Source organism: Podarcis erhardii (genome assembly GCF_964252035.2).
Source record: "Podarcis erhardii genome assembly, chromosome: 8".
In the NCBI taxonomy this organism is placed as follows: domain Eukaryota; kingdom Metazoa; phylum Chordata; class Lepidosauria; order Squamata; family Lacertidae; genus Podarcis; species Podarcis erhardii.
The window spans coordinates 65,136,952-65,147,152 of record NC_138499.1 but is presented as its reverse complement, the minus strand read 5'-3'; the positions used below and the strand labels follow the sequence as shown (position 1 = coordinate 65,147,152).

Below are 10,201 nucleotides of genomic sequence, written 5' to 3'. Positions count from 1 at the left end.
TTAAATTCCAATGTTACTTTTTTCTGTGAACATCTGTATTGCACTAGAAGTCTCTTTAGTTTAATAGTCCGAAGGTGGGCACTGCTGTTCTCGTATGTAAGCTCATCATCTTCAAACACAGTAGTTTCTGTGTTTGCTCCACTAGGTAGCTGCTTCCCCTTGTATTAAAGTGGTTGAAGAGCATGCAAACACAAGGCCTTGACATGTGCACTTGGGTCCACCACAGTGCTGTACATGCCAGCAAGTATGTGTTATGTGGGCCAGGAATGAGTTATACAACTTTAATTACGTAGGACCTAGGACTCAGCTATACAGCTGCAAAGATAACGTTTTAAGTGTGTTTTAAGTGCATTATACAAATGAGTCACTAGATGGCGCAGGTGGGCTTAGATAGATAGATTAGATATATGGGGGGGGGGGTGTAAAGCATTTTCACAGCGTTTTTTAATATATGTGTAGATTCAGCCCTAGACCCGGCCTACCCAACTTGAAAATTGCTGAAGGTTTTGGTGGGCCACTTAAAATATTTTTCTGCCTCTTGTTGGACTTGGAGTATTCAATGCTATATGCTGTATGTTTTTTCATTGTGTTTTCCTTGATTCTTTTATTTCTTCCAATGTATTATTTTGTCTTATTCCATGGGGAAAATTCCATTCTATTGGAATAAGTCTGTTGCAATTACTGAATTCCATAGAGTTCAAATGGTAATGTAATAAAATACAGCCTAAGAAATAAAAGAAGCAATAAAAATACAATTAAAAATCAAAACGGCTATATAATATGGGCTTGCTGTGGGTCACCTGGATGAAGTTTGCTGTCCACTGGTGGTCCATGGACCACAGTTTGGGAACCTTTGTCCTACTCATTAAAGCTGCCAGAGGAAATCTTCGTGATAGGGAACAGAGTTTGGCTATGCATTCAAAAGGCCAGATTGAAATCCTGAGGCAATAACGACACTAGGTGGTCTTGAAAAAGACATTTTTGCAATACAACCCTGCATCATTGGGTTCTTATGTAGATGAAATAACTTCAATTATACCACCCTGAGCTGTTTGGAGGAAAGATGAGCTTATAAGGTGACAGATAAATTATACATTTAAGTGCAGTGTTTTAGTTTTTTTCTCCCTGATAAATGCTTTTATATCTTAAATTCCTCTGGTGATGATTTCATGAGTGTATTTACAGTACATCACTGACAAAGAGGTGACACACCTTCTGAGTACTAGCACAGACAGTACCTTGGCTTTAGGGCAAGAATTTAAAGGAGCTAATTCAAAAAGCAAACTTGCCATTTTTCCTGTATGGAATAATTTCTAGAAAGCTAACTCTGGTTCACCACCAGATGTCCTCCATGAGTAGGAAAATATGATATTCTGTATTCTGCATTCATAACATTCTAAGACAGGACAGTGAAAGGAAAGTTTGAGAGTGAGAGAGAGCAAATATTAGGAGGTGAAACATTCTTTTAATAGTATTGGTGTTTTAATTCTGTAGCCTGAGACCTCATGGAACACCTTTACGTTTTGTTCAGCAAGGAATAATTTTCTGTACCCTTTAAAAAAAAACCTTTAAAATTTCAAATGGAAAAATGTTCGTTTTACATATATGTACGTATAAATTCAAATTTCCTCTCATCAGTTCCTTGACAGTTGTAGAGCATCCAGAGGTTTTTGTTTTTGTTTTTGTTTTAATTAAAGTAACATGACCTGAATCCAAATGGAAACATTGCAATATTGAGCTCTGACTCCCCAGGGTCATACTTCTCCAAATGTGCAAGTGTAAATAAGGTCTGGCTGAAGATATATTGGTTTGCCTCTAAGTAAATATTGTTCTGCCTCTTAATAAATGAGTATGCTCCATGCAAATTTGAAGGGTGCCCAGCTAAATGGGGACGAGGGAGAAAGCTGGGAGAAGGTGCCCCAACTTATGTGTGTGACTTCCTTGAGGTCTGCAATACATTGGTTGGAAAAATCCAGCAAACCGCCTGGAGACATGTAACCTGCCCCCATGATGCCATGGAACTTGGACATCAGAGAGCAGGATCCAGGGCCCATTCTTCACTGGCTAAGTAGTCATTTGGCTGGAGTACAGCATTTAGCCCGAGGCAATTGGTAGTGGAAGAAGACATGCATACAGTGTTGCGGGCCGAAGTCTGTGGAACTCCCTCCCAACTGAAATTAGACAGGCGTTCTTCAAGCTGAACTTCAGGAGCATGGCAAAAATTATCTTACTCCGCCAGCCATTTTAAGGTAGCGTTCGGGTTTCTGTTTGGTTATATGATGGTTTTATTCTGTATGGTTTTACAGTGGTACCTCGGGTTAAGTACTTAATTTATTCCAGATGTCCGTTCTTAACCTGAAACTGTTCTTAACCTGAAAGGGGCCTCCCACTGCTGCCGCGCCGCCGGAGCAAGATTTCTGTTCCCATCCTGAAGCAAAGTTCTTAAACTGAAGCACTATTTCTGGGTTAGCGGAGTCTGTAACCTGAAGCGTATGTAACCTGAAGCGTATGTAACCTGAGGTACCACTGTATTTTACGTAAACCGCTTGTAAATGCTTGCAGTTAAACGAATGATATGCATCCCTGTAAATAAAATAAAGAACTGGCCCTTTGGGGTGCAGATTATCAAGCATATATTCGCAGAGCTCGGTTTCCAAATCCCCTTGTGCTCATGGTGACACTTCCATCCCCCTTGACAGCTTGGGAGGGGAACTGGGTCAAAGAGGTGTGCAGGCATGAATTCCAGTGGCAGCTTTCAGCCAGGAGGAAGGGGGGGGAGTTAAGGAAGGAAGACTGAATGACCTAAGGAATGAGGAGCTGGCTAAGAAGAGGGGTGCACTGCATTTGAACCCCCCCTCAAATGATCAGCTATATTATGTGGAACAGCTTTCCTACCACAGTCCCACAGTTTTTGCCCCAGATGCCGTCGTGTAAGCCTGAGTACCATAAGCTTAGAGGAAGTTTTGTGTTCTTCCCCAGAGACATCTCATTGGCTTCAGAGTAAAAAGACAACAGCAAAGTTAACATTCCCAGGTCAACCCTAGGAGTGACTTAGGCTGTAGAACCAGAAAGTATGGGTAGAGAGAGGGAGAAGAGAAAGAATCTTACCCTTTGCGGTGTTTTGTTGTGGGACCTCACCTGTAGCAATTAATTTTTAGTTATGCTAATATGTTATAACCTATATATTTTACAGCCCCTGTTTCTTCTATAGCTGATCTCTAAGGAATGCTGTCACAACATGATTTTTTTTAAGGACTATTGTGTCAACTTTGCATCAGTGGAGACCTCCTGAAAATCCCTCTGGGTTCCCTGCAGATGATAGGAGGGAAGATAGTAAGATGAAGAGGTTTCTGTACATTCCTCCCTCTTCCTTTACTAATGTCCTGCAATGGTGAAAACACTTTACGTTTAAACGGGGATGGGGTAGCTGTGCAGCTCTCCAGACATGGTTGGACTCCAACTCCCATCAGCCTTAGCGTGCATTGCTATGCATGGTGGGAATTGTAGTCCAGCAACATCTGGAGGACCATATGTTCCTCACATGGGTGTAGCTGCCCATCAATAAAAATCAGTAAAAATAGTTAACTGAGGTTTCACACCCTAACATAAAGCCTGCCCCCCCCCCCATATAAATCGTGGCTACGCCCATGGTTCCCCATCCCTACCTTAAAGGTGAACACATTAAAAAGAATTCTGTTTTTATAGGTGGAGAGAGAGAATCTTGTCTGAGCCATAATGTTTCGGTTTGCCTTAGACAAGCCCGTGTTTCCCAGGCTCAGTGCTGGCCTTTTCCCATCTGTAACACGGGAGCTATAACAGTGCTGTGCCTTTGTATGGTTGTAAAAACGCTGAATAATACGCTGGGCTGTGTGGTGGTTTTTTTGCAGCACTTAATTATGTAGTGCTCTAAGTAGTATTGTTTTTATTAAAACATGTAAAATTTAATAGGCAACCCACTCTCCCTTTTTTTTTATAGCTTGGATTGTTTGTCAGGCAAAACAAAAAGCCACTATGCCTGTTATCTTAAAGGATCTTTTGGAATGAACAAAGATTAACTGCTTAGTTTATAAAAAACTACAACAACCCTGTTCTAAGTTCATGGACTTCCTGTTAAAGTTACTCACAGGTTATTATACTTCCTGTTAACCACTCTCCTTGTGAAATAAGATACGTTGTTTTCGGTTTGAAGGCCTCCATAAATAAGTCGTGGAAAGGAGGAGGAAACACATTGTAGTATATAAACTTGTATCTGATCATTTGTGAACTTCTTTTCCATTACAGTGGTACCTCAGGTTACATACGCTTCAGGTTACATATGCTTCAGGTTACAGACTCCGCTAACCCAGAAACAGTGCTTCAGGTTGAGAACTTTACCTCAGGATGAGAACAGAAATCGTGCTTTGGCGGCGTGGCGGCAGTGGGAGGCCCCATTAGCTAAAGTGGTGCTTCAGGTTAAGAACAGTTTCAGGTTAAGAATGGACCTCTGGAACGAATTAAGTACTTAACCCGAGGTACCACTGTACATGCTTGGCAGCCAGCAAGGGTACCCATTCTTGTGACCCCTTTTCAAATGGACTTGAATCCTTAAGATCCATACAGATCCATTTTTTAAAAAAAACATAGTCATCGCCCCAATGTAAGCCAGTGTACTGATCTGGAAAGTTAGGACGGCCACGTGTGAAGGAGGACAGGGCTTCTCTGCCTTTTGATAGCTGTATAGATGAGGAGGGAATTTCAGCAGGTGCAACTTCTCTCTTGTAGCACTATGCTGTGAAGCAGCTATGTTGAACGTCCCATCGCTGCACATTTTGGGATGGTGAACTTAAGGGCCCTCCCAGATTCTGCTTTGGGTGGCAACTCTCCTTAATTCCTGACCATGCTTGCTAGTACTTATGGGAGTCTGAGTCCACCATCTGGAGGGCCACAGTTTTTTTCCACCCCTGCTTTAAAAATCCAGCAGCCTTCATCTGTTGCAGCTGGTTAGTTACCCTGTTTGCAATGGACAATTCTAAACAAGACCCACTGGTCTTAAGAGAATTTATTCTGAAAAGCTGCATTCCCTAAGTTATTCACTCCAAAGCAGCTTCAAGTAAGAACCTTTGTACAAAGTATGGCATAGGGTGGGAGGTTAAACTCGCTGTTAAAAAGGATGAGAGAATTTTTCAAGTTGTGATTATCAAGCTTTTTATTTAAATAGAATCTATCTTGATCCAGATAAGTGTTTAGCTCAGCTGATACGGTATCAGGGGATAGGAAGAATGGTGGATGAAGACAAGTTCATATCCTAAACGAAGGGTGGGGGAATCTGTGGCCTTCGAGATGTTGCTTGACTCCAGTTCTATTAGTCCCAGCCAGCACAGTCTATGGCTGAGGATAATCGGAGTTGTAGTCCAGTAGTATCGGGGGGGGGGGGCAACAGGTTCCCCACCCCTGTGAAACTCTCTGGCTTCCATGGAATTAGTGTGATCAGATTTCGTGAAAGCAAGACTTCGGAACAATTTCTAACGCAGTTCTCTAGTGAAAAGTGCCTTTGGTCTTCTTAGATAGGAGGTGTTTTATATTAGGGTGGTTTTTTTGTGGTTTCTTTCTTTAGAAAGGGTAGAATTTGTTACAGAACCTTGTTAATTTACATCAGTGGTTTGTTTTTTTAAAAAAGTTTATGTCCCGCTTTTCCTACCAAAGGAGCTCAGGGTGGTGTTAAAACTTAATATCTATACTTGGCACCTGCTTGAAGAAGAAGAAGAAGAAGAAGAAGAAGAAGAAGAAGAAGAAGAAGAAGAAGAAGAGCTAAGAAGAAGAAGAAGAGCTACTATCCTGTGGAATAACAGGAAAAGAACTGATAATGGATATGACGACTGAGCCTGTAATGTGGTGGACATCTTCATTCTGAAACACAAGGCCAAGCAAATAAGGTTAGAATGGCTGCTGATCTAAATAGTTTCTAGGTGGGTTTCCATATGCCCTCATTTCATAACAGAAAAGTCACGGGCATAAGCACACATGGATAGGGTATAAATTATATTACTGTATGTGCCGTTACAAGGAGGCTTCCTTCTGATGATCTGGAGATGAAGAGGACCATGCTGCTATTCTAAGTCCACCTTGCATATTTGCTAGAGTACTGGTCTTCAGCTGGTGGTGGGACCCACTAGCAGGTCGTGGCCTGATCCAAGGTGGGTCGCTTCAAGAGTACAAATACATAGTAAAATATATATTTGACCATGCAGATATATAGCAAAATATTAATAAATTGGTCCCCAAATGCTTGTTTTGATTAAAAGTGGGTTCTGAAAAGGTTGGAAATACCTACTCTAGGTAATGTTCCAAGCTCCCAAATGCCCTTTACTTGCTTGTGAACCTTAGATTAGACACACTGTAAGCATAGGTGTGCATGTAGCTGAGATGTGCCTGCCTTCTTTGAGGCCATTACAGAAACCCGTGCTAGTGCACCTGATTGTATCCTTCGGCACTATGTTCCTAGGTTTAAGGAATGAGGCTTCCATGGCCACACCTACAGTAGAAGAGGGTTTTTTTTTTGCTTTAAATAGCTCTTTGAAATCCGGAAGTCTGCACAGAGTTGTTCAGTGGAGTTCGCCTAACGGATTTTAGGCCAATACCACATGTGCTTCTTCAGAACTAAGCCATTATACTGAATAGGGAGGTACACAAAAGGAAAGCATGCACAGAATTAGCCTGTGCTTCAAGAATGGGATGGTACCAATTCCTACACAGAACTTAACTTCTGTTCCAAATTATCTCTCTCCTTTTGCCTCCCTGATCTTTCCCCTCCACTGCTTCCTTTTTTTCTCTTTCACCATAAGAAACATTAACAAACTTTAATACCCTGCAGAAACCTCGCTAGGAAAAAATAAAATAAAAACCCTCTCGCCTACGTTCCGTCGAAGGCATTATTTTATTGCAGCTTTCTCCAAGCTGGTGCCCTCCAGATGTTTCAAACAACAGCCTATAGTCAGGTATGATAGGAAACGCATGGTCCAAAACATCTGGATTTTATCCTGGAAGGGACTCTCCCCGCCCGCGTCAAACGCTTGAGAACCAATCTAATTCTTTAGCTCGGGGTCAGCCACGAAACCAAATGCATTCCTCCCTCGTCCTTTGCACATGCATGTTTCCATTCCGGCAATGTCCTTTCTCTGTTTTAATCCTTATCCGCCTATATCTTATTCTGGGAAACGAGCAGAGAAGTCGAGCTCTGGGGTTTGCGGGAGGGACCGCCCCCTCCCGGGGAGGAGAGGCTTCGCCCATGACAGACAGGGACCCCGAGCCTCTTTAATCGTCGCCTCCGCTGCCCATCAACGCGAGGAGGAGGCGGGCGCTTCCCTCGGCTGGGTCGTGGTACCTGCAAGAGCAACTTGCCGCCGCTCACATGAGTGACTCGAGGCTGCCCGAGCTGGCGAGAGGAGAGCGCGCGCAATTGGGATTGCCTTGCAAAGCGCCCTCAGGCTTTCGCGCGAGGCGAATTTGACAGGGAACCCGGCTGGGAATTGGGCTGCTTTGCTTTTCAATTATTATTATTTTTTGCAAGGAATTTGATTCCTGGGGAGAAAGCGAGGACGTGAGAGGAACGCTTCTTTTCCCCATTTATTATTTTTTTTTACTTTCGGCATTTTAGGTTGGGGTCCCTCTTCTTGGGTCCTTCCCACCCCTGTCAAGAAGCGCACCTTCTTTTCCTTGCCCGAATTGCGAGGGAATTTCTCTGGGAAACGGGGGCGAGGCGGCTTGCTCTTTCTCCCCCCTGCGCTGCTTTCCATTCTCACTTTGCTCGTCGACGCGCAAGCAAACGGCCGGCTGAGGAGGCAAAAAAAAAAAAAAATAGACGCCGGGCGAAACTGAGACCCGCTGGGCGGGCGCGGAACCTCCGCGAGCCTTTATATTGAGGGGAATTCGCACCTGACCAGGGCGAGGAATGAGGTTAACGACTCTAAAGGAGTCTCCCAACCCTCCCCGTCCCCTTTCAATGAATTAAGCCCCCGAGGGGGGTAGATCAAGCGAGGAGACTCAGGGCGCGCTCGAGAAGCGCTTGCGAGCAGGTTAGGCGAGGCGCGGAGCGATGCCTCCGAGGCTGCGCTGGCTTTGGTGGTGGGCGCTGGTGTGCAGTAGCGGCTGCTGCTGGCCGCCGCCTGCGCTGCCTCTGCCGCCCGTCGCGGGGGCGCTGCTGGTGGGCGGCGGCGGCGGCGGCGAGGGCGCCAGCAGAAGCCAAGAGCAGCAGCCCCAGGCGCCAGTCTCCACCTCCTCCTCGTCGTCCTCGTCGTCGTCCCCGGCGGCGGGCTTCCTCTACCGGCGCCTCAAGTCTCACGAAAAGCGGGAGATGCAGAAGGAAATCCTCTCCGTGCTGGGCTTGCCGCACCGGCCCCGGCCGGCGCACGGCTTGGCGCGGCAGGACGAGCAAGGAGCGGCGCCCCTGCCGCCGACGCACCACCAGCGGAGGCAGCAGCAGTTAGCGCCCCCTCCGGGCAGGCTGAACTCGGCGCCGCTCTTCATGCTGGATCTGTACAATACCCTGTCCAGCGAGGAGGAGGGCCAAGAGGGGACGCAGCAGGAACAGCAGCAGCAGCAGCAGCAGCAGCGCACCAGCGGCCGGGAACCCCCGACGGCGCAGCCGCTGCAGCGGAAAACGCTCCTCAGTCACCACCCGGGATCCTCCGGCGGCTCCCCAGCCTTGGCCACCTCGCAGGATAGCGCCTTCCTCAGTGACGCGGACATGGTCATGAGCTTCGTCAACCTGGGTGAGTGTGAGGAGGAGGAGGAGGGGGAAAGGGGTGGAGCCTTTGCGGAGCCCTCGTTAACACCTGGCCGCGTGTGGCGCGCGCGCTAGAAACTTGTCGTGCAAAGAAGAAGTGCGCGCGTGGGGTGGGGTGGGGTGCATTTATGGTTCTCGCTTACTCTAGCTACCCCCGCCTTGCTTCTCTCCTCTCTCCCTCCCTCTCTCTCTCTCTCTCTCGTTTTCTTGGAAAGTTGCAATCTCGGTTTATCGTCGCGCCCAAAAAGTGCCACCCACTTGCAACCGCCCCTCGCCAATTTCACGTGCTAAATGAGCTCCGAAATCTTAAGTCGCATAGTTGAGTTGCGTTCAGATGACATGATTTGCATGATGCCGTTTTATGAAGTTGGCAGGTGCATACGAAGCCCGAGAAGCGATCCTACTGGAGCATGGGTGCAGCCAGGATTTATGTGGAGTGGGGAGGTGGGTGGGGAACAGGACACCCATCTGTCATCATCCTCTGTCTGGCAGGTTCGGAATGAAATGTCTCAACAAGAGTTGCTTTAAATTACTTTTCTTTTGGCCCCAGGTGCTCAGAAAAACCTGTAAAAATCTTTCTACGATTTTTACTTTTAGTTAAGGTTTTCTTTATTTATTTACTTGATGTGGGGGGGGGCAACTGCCCCCCCTGGCTACACCCATTTACTGAATTATTGCCAGCTTCTCTGCATGTATGTATGTACCTATTTATGTAGATGTGTGTCTCTCTGTGTGTGTACCCACCTCTTGGGATGGTGGAAGTGTCTAAAAAGCACATTTGGGTGTGCAGGCCAAACAGCTAATTTGGTAGTTATGAATGGACCACTCAAAAGCAGGAGCCTTTCACCTCTCCATCTGTACAATCAATATTAATTGATTAAAGCAGGCATAGGCAAACTAGGTCCTCCATATGTTTTTGGGACTACAACTCCCATCATCCCTAGCTAACAGGACCAGTGGTCCGGGATGATGGGAATTGTAGTTTCAAAAAATCTGGAGGGCCGAGTTTGCCTATGCCTGGATTAAAGCCTCCTCTCATATCAGAGGAGCTTTTAGCTGTATGGGACATAAACAAATATTTTGAATACCTCAAAAGTTTCCTGATTCCATACATTGGGAATTTACTTGCATGTAGAAGATCCTGGGTTCAGTCCCTGGTATCGAAGATTCACATAAGCCCAGGAACATCTCTGCATAAGGCTTTAAGAGGCCTGCTGATGACTAGAGTAAGCTGTGGGCTAGATGGAGTAGTGGTTGTGACATATGAAATCACACCTATTGGGGGTGCTTCTACAATCCAGTGAAGTTCTATTGTTAATTCAGTTGGCACCCATCTGTTTTAGGAGACAATGGAGGAGCGCTCCTTTGGGGGTGAAGTCCAACCATTAAATTGGCCATTTGTTAATTCAGGATTGTGCTAATAAGGACTTTGAATATGTA

At 45.8% G+C, this 10,201-nt stretch overlaps 1 protein-coding gene and 1 long non-coding RNA gene across 2 annotated transcripts in view; both read left to right on the top strand.

Moving 5' to 3' along the window:
* The first annotated feature begins 247 nt into the window (after positions 1-247).
* LOC309348144 lies at positions 248-3,945 on the top strand. The gene is made up of 2 exons (XR_014159233.1): positions 248-2,292; positions 2,521-3,945. It is a non-coding gene; the product is annotated as an uncharacterized lncRNA (long non-coding RNA).
* Positions 3,946-8,071: 4,126 nt separating this feature from the next.
* The window catches only part of BMP6 (bone morphogenetic protein 6), a gene marked incomplete at its 5' end in the record, with an annotated part of 91,178 nt that continues 89,048 nt past the window's right edge, over positions 8,072-10,201 (top strand). Inside the window, one exon of the mRNA XM_081873082.1 lies at positions 8,072-8,747. Coding sequence (XP_081729208.1) covers positions 8,072-8,747 — 676 coding nt within the window. The remainder of the gene's footprint in view (positions 8,748-10,201) is intronic.